Source organism: Dermacentor variabilis, chromosome 4, assembly GCF_050947875.1.
Source record: "Dermacentor variabilis isolate Ectoservices chromosome 4, ASM5094787v1, whole genome shotgun sequence".
Classification (NCBI taxonomy): Eukaryota; Metazoa; Arthropoda; class Arachnida; order Ixodida; family Ixodidae; genus Dermacentor; species Dermacentor variabilis.
The window spans coordinates 94,907,621-94,926,703 of record NC_134571.1 but is presented as its reverse complement, the minus strand read 5'-3'; the positions used below and the strand labels follow the sequence as shown (position 1 = coordinate 94,926,703).

At 46.3% G+C, this 19,083-nt stretch overlaps 1 protein-coding gene across 2 annotated transcripts in view; it reads right to left on the bottom strand.

The window, feature by feature from the left end:
• Positions 1-19,083, bottom strand: part of LOC142577856 (uncharacterized) — a 148,760-nt gene that overhangs the window by 18,191 nt on the left and 111,486 nt on the right. For both annotated transcript variants that reach the window (XM_075687290.1, XM_075687291.1), the window contains exon 2: positions 14,297-14,579. In XM_075687290.1, coding sequence (XP_075543405.1) covers positions 14,297-14,576 — 280 coding nt within the window. In that variant the 5' untranslated portion in view covers positions 14,577-14,579. The remainder of the gene's footprint in view (positions 1-14,296; positions 14,580-19,083) is intronic.

Sequence of the window (19,083 nt, the reverse complement as noted above, 5' to 3'; positions counted from 1 at the left end):
TGCGCTTCTTCCTACTGTTACTGCGTGCATTTATTGACGAAGTTTAATTTAAGGCTGAAGCAAGCGAAAGTCCGCTTTCGAATTTCGATATTAATGAATTACTTCCGGAAGAAGCCGACCATCGTCTGCTCGCGCTTGGCCGTGGCAGTCCGCGTAGGAATCAAATCTTGGCTACCCTGTTTATCGGTGTCGTAGCCGTCGGGTCTCGCGAATTTCGACTATCTCTGAACGCTACACTATAGCCTCGAACCACGCGAAACTTAAGGTCAGACCACACGCACGCTTGCCAGCGCTCGCTATCTCCTGGCCGCCCCTCGTTAAACGCCTTGGCAGACTTCATGATAACGCTTCAAAATGCGCAACTTCCATGCGGCTACTATCCGTAGGTCAAGCTGGTGAAGGACAAAGCCGGTCCGCACCGCGTAGCACGGTCAGACTGAAGTATACGAGTACGAGTGCTCGCTCAAGCCCTGTCGTGCACAAAACAAACGCTGCCATACGCACTGCAGTTGCATGCAGCCGCTGTCAGCTACGTAGCCCATAGACACCACGACGGCTATGGGATGCCGCGACGAGTCCACTGGCTAAGCGCACTGCGGCTCGCTGAGGACCAGCGCGTTTCGCTTACGTTTGACGGGTCGCAGGCACCGAAATCGAAAGTAGTGGCGTTTAGTTTAACATGCAAAATCAAATTTGAACTGCGCGCCACGGTGGCGTTCAGCAGACGAATCGCTGTCGGCACGCCCCGTTCCTCCGTAGCCGCCGCAGTGCAAGACATTGAAGAAGGAGCGGAAGCATCGCGAAGGGCACAAAGTTTGATTGTCAACAAAGCCGCGTCTGCTGAACGCATTTTAAGTACTTTTTGCGGCAAGGTATCGCTGAAATAGCGTATTTTAGCTTCAAGTGCAATATGTCCCCACTTCAATAAAAAGTGATGCAGGGCCCCTTTAAAGTCGTCAGTGCTTGCCTATACGCTCATTGTGTTTGACCGTGACCATATATATATATATATATATATATATATATATATATATATATATATATATATATATATATATATATATATATATATATATATATATATATATATATATATGAGTGTCAATGCAGGCGTAATTTTGCGCGAACCGACTCCGTCCAGTGCTCAAACAAGAAACTCTGTCGATGCACTTCATAATGACGAGGGACAGACGTTCATAACACGGAGAATACTTTCTAATTTTGTTTTCTTTCGGGACAACTTCGAATCACGCAGCGCGAACGCCTTATTTGCTTCATTACGAAAACTGCTCAAAATTAGATTTGATATGGGCGCTATTATGGCTCGTGAATCATTTTTTTTTAATTAGCTGCGATCCCAAGGCTGGGCCGTGATAATAAGGCGAAGATTCAGGAACGCCTCCCTAACTCAAACAAGCAAAACGAATGTTTGTAAAGCTCTTATATGCGTCGTGTATAGGCTATTTTCGACGGTGTAATTTACCGTATTGAATATTTCAGTGAGAGCGAAGACAAACGGAGTTTTCCGTTGTCTCCATCCTACGCTGTGTAAATTCCCAGCCGCGCTATACAATTTTCTTTCAGTGCATACATTTGTCGCAAGCGACATGTGTTAGCCTTATGAGAGTCTTTAGGGGTTTTGCTTATTTACATCAGTATTAGGTATTATCAAGAACGCTCAATGATAAAAGTACGTCTCAAGAGGCCTCACTTTTATGCTCCTCAACTCTTGGGCATTTCTCTCAGTTACGCAGCAAACTAGAACTTTCAGAAGGCGCTGAGCGACTCGATGTCTCTAGGAGGTGTCCCGTTGGTTAGGCTTGGTGAAATCATGCGCCGCCCGTTTTAAGCACGCTCGTAAAAGAATTCGTTTCAAGAACGGAAAAAAGTTATAGGTAGGTGTTCTTGGGTGCTGTAGCGCTGTAATTTATGCAAGCAATTTAAATGTGAGAACGTTCTGAAGAGAACACACACACACACACAGATATATATATATATATATATATATATATATATATATATATATATATATATATATATATATAAGGACAGGCTCGCTTTGGAGGTTCAATCAGACAATAGAAAGCAAGCCACTTCAAAGGCACGAGTCGACAGAATAGAATGTGGAGTTATAAAGTTTAGTCCGAAAACACTGGCAACAATTCAAGGGCTCTCTTTGGAGCTCTTCATGATCGATAACTCTGGACTTCGGCCTCGCGAATAATAAGATTATTCAGCGAGCTTTCATTGAATGAGGTGCACCTCGAAACGTGCGTTGTGTCGATATCAGACCTTATCTTTAACGTGGAGCGGGTATTTCATGCATTGTTTATGTATGAACGCCTCGCTGAACGTCTCTTGAATGTGAAGTACCCACGAGCAGTGCTTACATTTCGCTCCTTCCGGTGTGCCAATGTTTCCGCTTTATACCAACTTCTTTTCTTTCTTTCTTTTTTCTTACGCGAGCCCTGCGGTATTGCTTTACGAGAAAAGCTTATTACACTTGCAACCTTCTAGGAACAACGCAGTCGTACATTTGCTTGAAGTGAAGAAAGGCTTGAAAAATAAAGCCCTTGAAAAAAAGATACCATGTATTGCTGAAAACACCAAATTCAATCGTCTTCGATTTTTTTTTTCTAGAAGTCTGCCGGATGGGTTTTGCAAGAGGAAATTGTGCTTCTGTTTGAAAATTTGCGCTAGTGTGGCAAAGTTTGTGGATATATATTACGTGCACTAGGCACATATATAATCATGATGTCAACTTACGCTCGGTAAGAGTGGGACTTGAAAGGACTACAAAGCGTAAACGGAGTGGCAAAAAGAAAAAAAAGAAGACGGGAAAAGAAAGGTAAGAGAGAGATGGAGAAAAAGTGAGAGACGAATTGTTTTGAAATGTATGGTACAAGGGCATGGTGACGGCCGGCTGCTCATAGTAGCTAGAGGCCGAGGGGGGGGGGGGGGGTTGCGGCAATGTGTGCGAAAGGGGAAAATGATGTTTCATATTTGCTCGTCGAGTACCTCGCCCGACGTGATGTTGGGGATGATCGCGCAACTGATGGGCGATCTGAAAGTGCGACCCCACTCCACTTGCGAAATGAAACCAAGCGATTTGAAGGGATCAATGCGTTTCAACTGCGTCTTCGGGCATAGTATCGGAGCCAGCGTCGTCATGACCTCTTTTCGGCACGACTTCTGCCTTTTTCGTGCATTCTAACCGCACACGTGCTATGCTGTCAGACGTGTTTCCTCTTCACGTCACGAATGTCCGCGTTGAGTTTGTTGCAGGACGCGCGTGGCTTTGCGAAACGCGTCTGACATGGCCGCGGTAAATGTCGTAGCAGTTCGCAGACTCACAAATTGACTCACTCAGACTCACGCCGACCGATGAGTGCGTATACGTCATCGAGTCCGGCGGAATCTACCTTTGGCGAGTTTAATACGAGCGAGCGTCGCTAGCTCGCGAGGTCTGACTTCGAGTGAGCTAGGTCGAGCTCGATTTCGATGAATGGGAGTGCGAGATAGTTCTAAGTTAAATGAATAAGTCTGAGTAATTTCCGTTTGTTTTGACGACCTATGGTAAAGGGCGTCTCTAGTCACGTGAAGACGCGCAGGACGTCATAGGGGCGCGGTGTAAGATGGCTAAAGATGGCTTCTTTCTAGCCTTGTTTCGAGAGCTGAGAGCGAGGTACCGACCTTTTTCTTTCTTTTCTTGTTTTCTTTTAAAGTGAGCTGAAAATGTTGTTCGGCCAGTTGGTTTACCTAATTTTGTAGGATATTAGTAGGGTTGCGCGGATTCGGAATTCAATTTTGGACGTAATTAAAACGTGTATTTCTTTAGATTTTTGTTTTGTTCCCGCATAAGTGGGAGTTTATCGCAGACGTCTGCGAGAAACTCCCACTTATGCCGTAAAAGGAACACTCCTTTGACGGCGCAATGAAATTCGAAGTTCTTCAACTTTTTTAACGTTATTCACCTGTTTGCTTTGAGGACCTCCCCAAAGACAACTTATTATGAAAAAAAAAAGAAGACATACGCTCGAAATTTTCTTAAGGGGAATAATTGCGGTCCGAAGCATTATAAAGTGGCTCCTTATTTGCGCGTTTGAGAGCTGAACGTTCTTGCTTTCACTTCTTCCGTTGGATTAGGGTAACGCTGTCTATCCCTGGCTGCTCTGGCGCACCACGCAGAAGCAACGCCAGCGTGATCGCGACCGCAGAAGCATCTGCGCAGAGTGGTGAGCGGCGCCCTCTGTACAATAGTTGCGCCAATGAACGCACGTCTCCGCGCCAAGTGCGCGCCAATTGCGCGTTAGCTGCGCGCCTGTAGCGCGTCAAGTAGGCGGAGCTTGGGACTTTGTTGCGGGTGACGTAGCCTTCGTATATGCACATACACGGTTTTTTCCCCAGCATTATAGACGTGATAAGGTATAATTTAAGATTGTAGCATTATTCTGCTGGATTTGTAAGCCGAACAATAATTTGTTTAAGGTCAGCAGAAGATATAAAAATGACCTTGCGTGACCTTGCTTAGAGCTTGCTGTGTAACACTCTGCACTGAAAAAGAAAGAAAGAAAATGAAGGCAGTATAGAAGCACGAACGTCCATTTGCACATGGCATTTAAAATAGCAGTAGAGTTTCTTGGTGTTACATTTTTATATAATAGGAGTATATATATAATATATATGTATAATATGAACACGCGAGAATAATGCCGAAAATATTGACGACCAAGAATAAACTGGCAATCGTCCAGAGTTTACCATGAAGGGAAACATAGCATTTCTTTGTATCAGATTAAATTGCCTGACATAAAGAAACGTTGCTAAGAAGCATTGCGTCGCGTGTAAGAATTACTGGAGCTCTTCCTGGAACAGGGTTCTAGAGCATTTCTTTTTGATCGTTGCGCAAGAAACCTTACCGCGGGCTGCCTCTCCCGATGGAGAAGCAGTCTTAAAAAGGCACGGTGAACGCTTCTATGTCTTAGCAAACACCTCGGCGTGTGATGTATACGTGACGTCTGATGAGAATTGCGCCTGCCAAAGCCGCTGTCTATGAAGCCGAACAAGTTGCTCGGCTTCAGCTTCGGCGTGAAGCCTTCTTCAGTCCCTTCGTACTTCGTGTCGAAAAGGAATCCCACGTTTGATGTCCTCTGATACAGAACATCGCGCCTTCTGGCTTCGCTGTCAACGACAATGACAACACAAGTGGAGTCAGGTGCGAACGGCTGTCTTCCTTTCGCAGATTAAAGGAAGCGTCTCGTCACTGGCGGGTCTTCCGTTTCCCAGTATGTGTTGAAGCCGACGCGGTATCATTTCGGCAGAAATTGACGACAGGAATAACAAACCTTTCAGGCGTGGGAGGTTGAGCAGTGCCATTGAATGCAGAGCCTTTGAGCTTCAGGAGGTGTGTTATTTGAGGCATTCTATTCGTCGGGTCCTTTCTCTGTATTCGCATATTTTGGAAGAGAGTCTTAAAATCTAAGGGCTTCTTGGAGCCCTAGGAACCGACCAGTCGACTAAACTTGAAAAAATATGGCACACTAAACGCACAACGTGACCAGCCGTGGTGACGTACTGGCTCTGGCGTTGCTAAGCCTGAGGACGCGGTATCACATCCCGGGCGCGGCAGCCGCATTTCGATGGTAGCGAGATCCAAATGTATATATATATATATATATATATATATATATATATATATATATATATATATATATATATATTGCTATTAACCCGCGCAATATTAACAATATTAACACGCGCGAATTCCGTGCGTTGGGTGAACGTTAAAGAAACACAGGTGGTCAATATGAATCCGCCGTTTCCCATTACGTCTTGCCTCAGAAACATGCGTCGATTTGGCAATTAAAGCCCCTAAGTGAAATTTCTAAGTAGACGACACCGATACTGTATGTTGGAAGTCATCTCCTCCTCTCGTCATTGTCACCCATCATGCGCCTCTTTCTTCCCTCTTTCTCTCTTCCCTTTCCCCCAACGCAGAGTAGCTGGCTAGAGGAATATACCTTAGGCCGACCTCTCTGCATTTCGTATCATTCAACTTTATCTATCTATCTATCTATCTATCTATCTATCTATCTATCTATCTATCTATCTATCTATCTATCTATCTATCTATCTATCTATCTATCTATCTATCTATCTATCTATCTATCTATCTATCTATCTATCTATCTATCTATCTATCTATCTATCTATCTATCTATCTATCTATCTATCTATCTATCTATCTATCTATCTATCTATCTATCTATCTATCTATCTATCTATCTATCTATCTATCTATCTATCTATCTATCTATCTATCTATCTATCTATCTATCTATCTATCTATCTATCTATCTATCTATCTATCTATCTATCTATCTATCTATCTATCTATCTATCTATCTATCTATCTATCTATCTATCTATCTATCTATCTATCTATCTATCTATCTATCTATCTTGAGGGAGTGAGAAAAAAATATGATATACGCTCTGCTTTGCTTACTATAGTCGAAGTGAATCGTTGCACATTTTCGCAAATAATTTATGGCAACACATGATTTCTTTTCTGAAAAGTTGCCGAGCACCTGCAACATGCGACCGATTCTGGAGTTTTCAAAACCTAAGCACGTAGTCGAATTCTTTATATATTCCTCGAACAAAGTGCTCCAAATCGAGAAATTCTGCGTCTGCTTTGTTTTAGTTCACTAGCGAGATGTGCATATTTTTGCTTTTTCGTAAAACCAGTGGTCTTTTGTTTCACTGCCAGTTTTATTGCTTCATTGTCGGTATTCCCCGCTTTTTCACAAGACTGTTGCACGAAACCAGAGAGAGAGAGCGATAAAGAAAACACGTGTAGTATTTGCGATGCGCACGAGAACTCAGAAAGAAGAAATACTTAAAAGTATTTTGTCTTAAAAGCCCAGAACTACACTATGGGACCTAAGAAAAGAAAAATCGATAATAACGAAACCCTTCTACATTAGGTGCCTTAAATAATGATTTGTTTCAAAGTAGTCTATTGGGCTTACTTCCGCCCTTCTTGCAACAAAGTACTTGACAGTAAACTTACATGCGTTGGTTTCGCCCGACAGCCTTGATTAAATTTAAGCTGCCTATGGTTTTCGTCTTTATGTATCCCGACAAGGCATTCAACTATGCAACAATGCCCAACTTTGACATTTTACTTTTGCCTAGTATTTTCCCTCCAGTTTCTCGTCTCGCGTAGGAGGAAATAAAAGCAAATGTAGGGAGAATTCGATGGGTAAGATGGAGCTAAATATAATCGTAATAACCTAAGTGTTTATGCGTATTAAGATATGAAGCACTCCATCGAGGCGCCCATCTGAAGGAAATAAAGATAAAAAGCAAGAAAGAAGAAAGGAAGAAATGAAGGAAGAAAGGAAGAAAGAAATAGCCAACAAAGCAAACGAACGCTAATGTATAGAGCCTGACTTTTATTATTGTGAAATTGCTTTGTTTAGTTCTCGTTCTACACGAACAAGGGCAAGACGGGCTTCACAAGGAACGATGTGAACGTGATATATTGAGTGAGAATGTGGTATTTACAGTAGCATTGCACCCACTTGACACTGCATTTTCGTCAGTATCAGACGCTTCCACAGTCGTTGCTTGCATCTGTGAAGTTCTTCAATATGCTGAAAAACAGGAGCTGGGCTCCTTCAGGCAACAGTACTTGCTTATTGCACGAAGGCTTGTTTCCTAATGATGTATTTGAAGCATTTCTTTTTATCGTTACTTATTTCAAAGCTCATAAGTTTGCAAAACACAGATGAGGGTCAACACACAAGTTCTTTCTCTCTCGCTTTTTTTGTGTGCATTGCGCAGCTTACAAAACTATATAGGTGCGTAAAACGATCACATTATCTTGTCCTTTGCCTTGCGTAACTTTTTTTCTTTGCGTGCTCTTTGTGTATGCTTGCCTTAGAAAACACGCCGTGGCACCGCATCTCGTAATGATTTCTTTCCCATTTTCTTCTGCTCTTCAGCAAGATAGAGATTTAGAATAGACGCCCCAAGCATAGGGTCTTCCAACCTGCGACCGCTCTGCGATTCCAGGTCAGCCTCGCGTCAATGCCTTTTAGTTCCCGACTAGCCTCAGCGTCGCGCGCTTGCAGCGCCCATGCTCTACCAGAAGGAAATTGTAGAAAAATTACTTGAGAAACATAGTCATCACATAATATCGCGCGTAAAATTGTCACTCCTATAAAACTCTGGCTGAAACGTAATATTTGCCAAAAAGGCAGAGCTTGCATAAACAATGTCTTTGAGACGTTTGCAGTCAAGACAATCCAGATTCGGGAACGCCAGCTGCAATGTTCCCGGTTTAGGCCGAAAAGTATATTTAAACGATGCGCCCCGCGAGTGCTTGTTAATGTGTTCTCATGTTACAATAGGTATTCGCAACGCGCAATGAGGTCTGTCTTTCTACCTTTCGGTCTCTCCGAATACTTCTGCTTACAAGCAGAATACGCCCAGTGAAAGAAGACACACTTAAACAAATATCAACTTAAGCTGAATACTTGTTGCTTATCCTGCGCCGCTGATGCAGTTGGCTCATCCGGACAGCCGCTTCCGAGATTTAAGGATACTGGCATTCGATAATTTCATTATTTGATTTTTCGTATTCCATATACGACGAGAAGCCATCGGGGCCATCTAGTGACACCTACTTTTCTTTCAAAGACGTTTGATTAGGCAAGAAGAAACTATGCAGTTTCGCCCGCGCTTTTAAGTATTGAAAGCGATAGCAGGTGTAGCGTTGCGCTGAAGCGCCTGAGGCGGGGTTCTAAGAACACACGCACGCGCGACACGTCGGCGGTGAGACAGGGTGCGAGGTAGTTTCTGAAGCGCAGCAGACACAGCGTCCTGGCCGCTATATACCTCTTTCGTAAAGCCGACAACCCTGTACCTACATTGTCTTACCGGCACCACTGGAAGGGTAGACGTGCGGGGCTTAGCGCAAGACACGCGTAGGAAGTTTCTAGGTGGCTCGGTTTCTGCTGCAGGCCGTGCCGACCGTTCGTCCGCATCTCACACTGATTATAACACTTAAGTGTCGCTAACAACAACGTATACAGTGTACACATCGCTAGTTATCTGTTTTTCACACTCAGGAGCGACGGTGCCGTCGAAAGCAGCGCGCCATTTGTCTAAACTGGACCAGACTGGAAAACTTCATTATGGTCCTGCAGGACGCGCTTAGTGCGTAGCGGGTGTCTCCCACCTATAATCGCGGAAAATCTTCTGTGGCAACGAAGGTAAAGTTACGGGGGCAAAGCGCGCACAAGTGAGAGCGCTTCTGAAAAGAGTCCTGTATTTTCATCCACGTTAGTTTAAGCTGGGGAAAAGAAAGCAGGACCACCTTATTGGCAACAGTTAAATAAGATGAAACACACCACTGAACGTAAAAGTTTAGTCATTTTGGGGCTTTTCCCTTCCGCGTCTGGGCAAACGCGAAACCGTCACGCGTGAAGCTGCGTCGATTCAGTGCCTGTTCTGAGCATCCAAAAGCACTGTCAAACGCTGGCGGACTACTTGGCGCCGTAACGAATGCGCAGCAGCCACGCGCCCGTAGGTTTCCCTTCATTGCCACAGAAAGTCGTCCGCGAGTGTAGGGACCAACAGGGAGTACCTGGCGGCCGCTTCGCGGGTCTGCTGGACGGTCCATTGCTGGTCGGCGAGTAGTGAGCTTCTGAGGGGCTTCTCCCACAAGTCCGAGGTAGAGTCAGGAAGAGCGTTTCTACACTCCCAGAGCATGTGTGCGAGTGTCGCCGTGTCTCCGCACGAGGGGCACGTGTCGCTGGGGTACGCGCCGGGATAGAAAACGTAGTTTGGCAGGGTTTGGGTGCATGTGCGTCGGTAGCAAGCGTATATATAGTGCTAGCGCCTGCGGCCTGTTAGGCTTGAGGTGTGGCGGCGGAACGATGCGGCGCCCCAGGTAGAAATGTTTTGTGAGTTCGCTGTACGTATGTAATGAGCGCGTCCCGGTTGTCCTCCAGCTCGGCGAGATGGGGTCGGCCGAGGACGGCGCGGTCGGTAAGCGGGCACGCTGCGTCATGGGCAATCTCGTTGAGGTTACGCGCGGCACCCGGCACCCCACCAAGATGGGTTGGGGAACCATTCGTCAAAAGCCATCACGTTTTTCAGCGAAGGACGACACAGATGATATGCCGGACAGGGTGGCTACGACAATCTGACCCAGTATTACGGCGTAATACTCTAGCGCTTGCGAGGTCACATCGGTCGTCGTGCCAGATGATGGCGTTGGGTTGCTCCAGTGGCCAAGATATCGTATAATTAGCTCTGATGTAATCAGGAATGCCGTTATTTTGGAGAAAAGTTGTAGTCACGGCCTCTTCAAGTCGCCGCTTTCTCCTTCTATAGTGCGTCAACGACACCTTCGTGGCGCTAGCGCGCGATCATGCCGCAACATGTGCCTATTCTGTTGCGTGGAACAGAGCTTGCGTTCCCATGGGCACGTTACGCAGTGGTTGCTCTATGTGTGTGAGAGCACACCAGCAAAATCAGTGAGACTTGCAGTGGAGGCCGTGTGGCGCACATCCTTCCTATACGCGCGTCCTGCGCTCCCTACCACGTCCGCCCTTCATGATGGTTGCGGGAACCAAATTTGAGCACCATGTTGTCGGCCATAGGCAAGAGTCCCAATAGGCGTCTGACAAAGCTAAGGTGATGAGGAACGCCGCCGCCAGTGGCGTTGTAGGCGTCGCATCTCAGTGATGTACTAGGTGAAACAGAGAGGAATCCAGCAGTTTCGCCATAGGGGCGAAGCAGTGAATGCGGTAGCAACAAGCTAGAATATTGCACGAATTGTAAGAGTCGTAGCTGTAGTGGCGGTACGAATTGAAGTAAGCGTAAGCTGACTAAGTGAAAATGAGATCTCGTGCTATGGGTTCTCTGAATTTTCCATCGGACAACTTGAGTTTTGCCTATTAATTAGAGCCAGCTTCTTTCTTGGCGACTTTACCACCACTTTTCCATATCGGGTATGTTTGAAACCTCTTTCTCGGGCGTCGCTGGTGGTAGTGCCCAGCCGCGCGAATAAAATGACATCAATTTATGGTTTGAGCTCAGTTATCGTTTCACGCTTCTAATATTTATGTCTGGGAAGATCTAAGATAAAGAGCATGCGCTGTCCCTGTTCTGTTACAGGAAATATGTTTGTGGGTTGCCGTTCTCAAAATTCTGAGGAACGCTTTTGTCAAAAATTTAGGAGCTGGTCTGAGGAACTTTAGGGATAACATGTGACAATATAACCTGTGTGTACATCTCATATAGCATACATCTATACCTTAATATATCCGCAACCTCATGACAACGCCAACGACAAAGACGGCAAAAATTCGCTTTTAGTGTCCATATAATTGCTATCGCAATAAAACCTACAACATTTTTGCTTTCCGTTCTACTCATACTACACTGTAAGCTCCACAGTTTAGTGCGTCCACGGCTACACAGAAGAAACGCTAATGTTTGAGCGCACAACGCTCATGTCAGCAGCGCAAGGCAGAACGCTGCCCTGCGAAGCCACACAGGCGATTGAGCAGGGTGTGAGGGCGCGTCCATAACGTTTACTGCAATAGTTAACAGAAGGAACTGTGGCGCTGCAGTCATTCAGCCACCATAGGAATGGTGGTTGTGAGTACATGTATTTGTCTGATCTTTGTGCTTGTGGCTTGAGACATTTTTGTGACTTTGTTTCTTACGCTTTGTCTGCCTCTATTGGACTGAATTTCGAAGCAATATTTGCTTTTCTAAATGCGTAAGTCGGTGCGGCTCTGGGAACACGCGTAATCCCTACTAGTTGCAGGCGTTCCGCCTGTCGGGATTGGGCAAACCGGCAGCGCGCCCAAGCGTCTGAACCAAGAAAACCTCATTGGTCTCAACGCACTGGCTTGCCCGAGCGAAACTCGTACGGGTGTTTTATGGCACTTGTCGACGCATGTAACGTCTGGACGCACGCGTCCCTGGCGTAACGGTTTCAATATGGGCCTTCTGTGCTGGAAAGAATGAAAACTTTATTGTTATTAACAGGAGCCCCTACGTTAGGACGCCCTTACACAAAGGTTCCGTGATGAACTTTTCCAGGCACTTCCGGACGTAGTCTACCAGGTAGCGACGAGCGTGATTTGCCTTGGCGAGAATTAGCCAGACCGGGGGGGGGGGCAGGGAGGGGAGGGAATCTGTGCTATAGAGGCTCCCTGTTCAAATCCTGCCGTCGTACAATTTTATTTATGTTCGCTTAATTATATATAACACACTACTTTGTTGCAGATGAGCAGTCTGCAAGGTCAAGGATAGCGTTAATATTAAAAAGAACTGAGTCTATCGGCAAAATTCATGTACTTTCAATTCCGTACCAGCTGAGCCACCCTGCGTGCCACTGCCCTAGACAATGGTGCCACAGCTCCCCCGGGCAGTTGTTGTATGAAACTCTATGAGTGGATCCGCTTGGCCTCGTCGTTTGTGCAAGCAAACATACGGCGTGTCTCTCGCCTCTCTGGAGACATTTCAACTCTCCACGCGCGAGCCGTGCTAGCACTGTCTACACTGGGGGAGCGCGAGTTTCCATATAAGTTACTATTGCAACGAAACTACTGGTACACTGGATTTAGAAGAACGCGATGTGAAAACGTGATGGGCTTCAGATTTTCTTGTTCAGTCACGTTCACTTGCGACATCGTGCATGCAGCATCGAAAAACTCTTATACGAGGAATACGTCATGTCCGCTTACTAATACGCGATATTAGTTTTATCTGTCACATTATGAACTTTAAGGTAGATTATTCATCAATCACTATACAATTCATGTGAGGAAGCAAGTAACCAACGTTGCGAAAACAGTCCTTTCCCTATAAAATGTAAAGCGAATACAGTAAAAGGCATTAAGAAACCTGGCATACCTCAAGATCATGAACTCACTATAGCGAAGAGATGATTCCCTTGACTTAGCCACCTCTGTTGAACATTGGCTGCAACTAACTTGCTTTTATTTCATTCAGCGTTTTCCCTGTAGTCAGGTTGGTCGTCTAACTCAGCCCAAAAAAAATAAAAGCTATACTTGTACGAACTCGTGATAAGTGCAACTCAATCACACCAGCAGCTGTGATTTTGTTGTGTGATGAACCAAGCGTGAACGCTTGTTTTACAGAGCGCCGCTTACTTCCAATGTGCCAAATTCACAAAGATTTTCGTTCGTAACTGCTCTTTAGTGTTGGCTAGCTACCTTTGCTGATACTATATCGAAAGTTACGATTTGCTAGTGTATGCTCTTACGGACAATCCTAGCGTAGGAACTTTTGAGAATATAGGCCCTGATTTCTCGAGTGAATAGTGCGTTTCGGGGGCTCTGCAAACGTATTTGGTTACATTTATTTCACCTCGCCGAGTGTCTCTAAAACTATGATTAAACACTACACATTCTCATTTGAGCGCTTAGAGCAAAGAATGCACATTTTTTCGAAAGACATTGTAGGAAGAGTACTGGAACAGAGTATCATGCGGGGTAAGCGCTGCCGTTTTCAAAAAAAAAAAAAAAAAAACATTGTCCGGCTATGCTAACTTTTTTATTGAAAGGTTTAGAGAAAAAAAGTTAGCAAATCTTTTTGGCAGAAATTTTGAGGGGGCTAGTTTGGGGCTTTGGTAAAGGCTTCATCGCTTAAAACACCAACATGCCCCACAACAGCCACATGTCTAGAGAACTCATATGATCATATCGGTTTTCTATCGGAACATACATGATGCTGCCGAATCATTGGCTACTGGAGCTAAGAGGCACATAATTTTTTTTTCAGCATGCCATAAATATCTTGAGGTTGAGCAATTATCTAGATTGAGCGTCACTCTGCTACTCAATGGATGAAGTTTCAGGGCATCAAATACTTCCGAGAGCGGTTCAAGTGTGCTGTGCGCTGACACGATGCCTCAAGAATGCATTGGCCAAGACATTTCGCGAAATATTGTTTTCTCTCGAACAATATGAAAGGGAGGACGCCAGTTGTTTTCGAGAGACCACAGTGGCTAAATACACGTGCTCTACAGAAACGTTTACAGTGGCACCAGATGTTCAGCGAGAAAGCTACTTCTCACAAATTAGCACGTGAGATTGGCATCCGCGCACGACGAGTAATTCCCGGATAAAGCGAATTCCGTGTGCCCCTCTTGCGTCACTCACGATACTGCCACGCCAGCATCCCACTATGTGGAGTTACCAACGGAGACGCCTTGTGGCCAGAAGTGACAAGTGCCTACCTCCTCTCTTGGCGACGCTGAGCTGTGGCGCGGTGGAGTCCGAGGAGAAGCGCGTCCTGGAAGGCGGCAGCTCCTGCATTCTCCCGGCCAGGTACTCGCGCAGCAGCGCCGCCAGTCCGGCGAACTCTCCCAGGTCGGCAGCGGCGCGGCCTTCCTCGTCGCCAGGTTGCTCCTTGGCGGTCAGGTAGGCGCCCTCGCGGCCCGCCACCAGCAGGAGGAGCACCAGCGACGCGCGCAGGATCCAGGCGAGCGGGCTCTTGCGGCTGTTGCCGACGTGCATGGCCTGCGGGAATCGACACACTACAGTCAGGGGGCTACTCGAACGGTCGATTCATTGAGTACGATTTATGATCCAGAACACGCCAATACCCTGCGTGATACAAGTGCCCATGATTTCCTCTCGTTGCGACAACAATTATGTGGATGCTCCAGCGAACTTTCGCCGTCGCCGTGATGTTCTGCGAAAAATTCCAAGCATGAACTAACTGTGTGCTTAGGGCGGCACAGCACTGCGTGAAGCAAATAGTGTTTTGCGGCAGAGAAACAAAATCTCACGGTTGACTCAGCCGAATTTTGGAAAGGTATCTGGATAGCGCAGCAAAGCGCGGACACAAGAAGATGCGACGACGAAGTGCTAACTATTAAGAACAAAATTTATTCCGGAATCGGTCGTACTTATACACGCAAAAAAAAAAAAAAATACGTGCACAGCGATATCAACCTTGAAGCTACGCACATGACGGCATGTAAACAATCTAAAACCGGTACATCAAGAGAGCCCTAAGAAAACCTAGATGATACATCGCAAATGCAATCAGCTTTCATCACATGTTCAAATAATCCAACTCTCTCGTGGACAATGATAGTGACGGTTTGCTAATGCATTGGCCAGCGGTCTTTAGTCAGCGACTAAGCCTGGGCTAGTGCTAGGTTGTTGCTACATTACGGAAACTCACAATTTGGACGAAAATTGCTGTTCTGAGCCTCATCAGGTTAGATCATGAGTGGAAAATTGAGTCCCCTACAACTACCATGCTTCGATTACAATCATTTTTTAGCACACTTGCGGATGGATACAGAAACGCATTGATTTTTTAGACAAGAAAATAGTTAAATCGTAATGTTGCGATCAGAATATAAGAAAAGTTATTTTCTAAAGAAAGATTTCGAGTTTCGATCTGTATCTCCCTTTAAAGCATACAAAGCTTGGTTATGGTGAGCGTTGTTGCTTGAATATCATCGAGATTTAGCGATCAGAATTATCAAACGTGTCAAGATTTGTTTATACCCTGGTGATCACCCGATAAATGTATTAAGCGGGAACGTAGAACTTCTTCAATAAAGTGTTGCAGTGTTGGGACACCAATATATCGAAACACAAAAACAGTATTTCTTATAACTCTTATTTGGTCTGCTGGTTTTAAGCTTGCGACACACACCCAGCTTAAGATATGCACGAACTAAGCCAACATAGTACTCTGCAAAACAAGAACAGAAAATGAAGTCACAAAGTCACAACGTGTTGTCCTAACGAAGCCGTGCCAAATCACAAAAAAAGAAAAACACGTTCTGGTTACGATCTTTATGTTGGTTGAACGTTTCCATATCCTGTTTTCCACGTGGTGGTTTTAGCATGTAACTTTATGGTGTTAAGCAATGCTTCCAGAAAAAGGCGTCGCAGGGCATAGAGATGACATCAGCTTCTCATAAAGCCAGCTGAAAAACTAACAGGCTAACCTACAAAATTAGCGAGGTGGGCTTCGCGGCTTAGTTTTCATCTCGGCAGCACAGCAAGCTTTACTGAGGGCATAGTTCTGCACAGCAATTAGCATGTGCGCATCCATTGTAAGAATTTTACGAAACTATCTTTCGTCAGGTAAGGATCGCCTTTATCGATGTAACGTAGCAACGATACTAAGTGCTTGGTTAAGGTGAAACTACACGTACGCGTGCCGGCGCGGGAAAGCTCGCTCCCACGCATCTCGCGCATGCGCATATGGTGCAAGACAGATTGTACCCGTCGAAGCGCGGCGCGAGCACAGATCTCTAGTGTTTACGCGCGCTAAGAAATTCTGTTGTCCAACATGGCGGCACCCATGGCTCCCGCTTAAACTGAAAGTCTTAAAGGGACGCACATCAACACGTCCCGCAAAGGTGCTTGCTTTTAATGTATACGTTAGGCGATAAGCGCTACTCCAAAGCTGTCTATGTTCTCCAGACAAAGATCGATGCTCTGGCTGCCTCATAAATATGCGAAACGATGTCTACCAAGACGAAAATGTGAGCCAAGTGAACGCGCGTTGGCGCTCGTGTTGTAGGTTCATACCGCCATTACTCGCGAGGCGCAGCCCTCACAACCTCACAGGCGCAACCCTCACAGGCGCGAACTTTCACGCGCCGGCGCGCGTACGTGTATTTTGGGAAGCTGAAGAGTCTGTCGAATTCAATAAGACGCTCATATACGGATGCGGGAACCTTATAAACCATGTAGGTAAAATTTGAGGGGTTTTTTTTCAATTAGGAGCGACGTAATCGTCGGTTAAAATTGCGCTGTAGCTCCGCCCCCCGTCGAATGCCGCGCGCTGCTGCTGACGCTGATGATGCGAGCGGAGACCGGAAACCGCGGTGTTGTGACGTCAACACTAGTGTTCCGTTCCTTCGCAGCCTCCGCGACCGTGCCTGACCGTGCTTGTTTGTGCGTGCGTGCCATCATAATCTGCTTCGATCGACCCTGCATTCCTTTGTTGGTGCGTCTGCGTATAGGTAGAGTGGTAGTATACGGCCAGCCCTGCAATTCGGCCTGCGCAGTTGCTGTATATGGCCAAAGAATGAGAGAGGACTACTTGCCACTAGCAGGCTTTCTAAACGCAGCGCGAAAAGATCGGAGCAACGAAAACAAAGACGGCACGAGTGCGGACTGACTGATGATAACTGATGTTGGAAGGTGTTATGAATACATGAACTCGCCCAAACCTGGATTTTGATTTACTGCGAGCTCCTTCGCTGAACGGAAGGTGCATGTTTATCTCCCGCCCTTGACGCAGGTTTCGTCGCAAAGCGCCGCGAATTTTCTATTTGCACGTGTGTTGTAAAACAGCCTGCATGCAGCTACCATAACGCAGTGCAAATGTAGAGTTTGAATGTGCTGGAAAGCCGGCGCACGCCAGGACGCTACGCTTCCCCCTTCTCTCGCGCGCAGCGAGAAACCGACCGTCTCACGTAACCGACGGAATTCGCCGCCTTTACGACTTCGGTTAAGAGTAGTGTGCGGATGGCGCACAGATGAAGGTCACTACACGTACTGCATGAACCGGGAAGCTTTTCACGAGTTTAAACCGTCTTTGTAGATTGCCAACAGCTTTGGACAGCGCACAAATGCCGACGATCGCATCCCCGCTTACGTTCCATGAGGAGGCATGCAGGAACACAACACTACAGTTGTTTGACCGGAAACGAGCTCACTAGATCGGCGAAAGATCAGCGAGATCACTAGATTGCTTTGCAAAAAACATACCCACCAAAGAGCATTTCCAACACGAGGAGATCCTAAGACTTCGCTTTCGTTCGCGTCGAAAGCACTGCTCGCTCCAGCATCGTTTGCTTCTTCGAGAGGCCGGCTCTTCGCAATCGACTCGTACATGTAGGGAGTAACGCAGAACTCCTCAAAAAAACGCAGTCTCTCTAAATTTGCCGCTACCGTCTCAGCAAAACAGCACCAAACTACCTGGCATCGCGCTTCATGTGTAGCGGCAGCGGTCGGTTCGGACGAACACTAGTGTTGACGTCACAAGGCGCCCGACCAATCACAGGCGGAAACGAGACGCGCGAGCTGGGCGTGTCCGCTGCTGCACTTTTCGTCGAAATAAAATATATTTGCGCTTTCTTTCGCTCAATTTCGATACGATATTCGAATTCGGAGGGTTGAAAACCTTTATGTACAGATGTTCACTCATTTTTTCTGGAAAGCCTTTCAGCTTCCCTTTAAGAAAGGAGAAAGAGTTGCTAATAAAGTATGCCGCCACGAAGTTTATTGCTAGATTGCGAGATAATACAACAGCACAAATGTAGCCTGCTTCCCTGAAACCTTTGTTTGAAACCTTTACATCGCTTTGAACGTGCCCTGCGTGTGATTTTCGCAGTGAGCCGTGCTTCTCGGTTTTATGGGTGCCATTCGGTACATGCCGTCTCGTGATCCTTTGAACATCGTCCGACTAACCTGCTAGACCTCTTAACATACTTGACAGTCACTGAGCGAACATTCCTTTCCGCAGCATGTCTTGTGCTAGAATTCCCGATGCGCTGTCAAGTGCCAGCAGCGGGCTCTCGCCGCTCGACTACTTTGCTACTGGCGGATGTGTCACTGCTTCAAAGCGGCTTAGTCTGAGAAGCCCGAACGTACACGAACCTTTTCTTGCTCCGAACACGGCGTGCTCAAAAGAATAAAATATAGTAGTTTGTATGTACCGCTTTGTCTTGATAAGAGATGGTTCCTTGAGCCTCGGAACGGGAGAAAGTAAATGACCGCACGAAGGCGAGACGGGAAGCAATGGGATCAAGCAGGGGAAAACGCGCCGAAATCCTCGACGAACGTGTGCCTTGTCGGCTTGAGGTCATAGGCACGGATCCGAGCTATTATCCATATTAAGTTAGCACCAGAAAAGGACCGTATCTCAAGCCATCGACGACTACCTGAGGTTCCTGCAAGCCGCTCCTTGGCAAGGGATCCCCGAGTTGAGGGTCGATGGCCCCCTTTTTTCCGGTTGGAAGTTTTGGCTAACTCTATTACG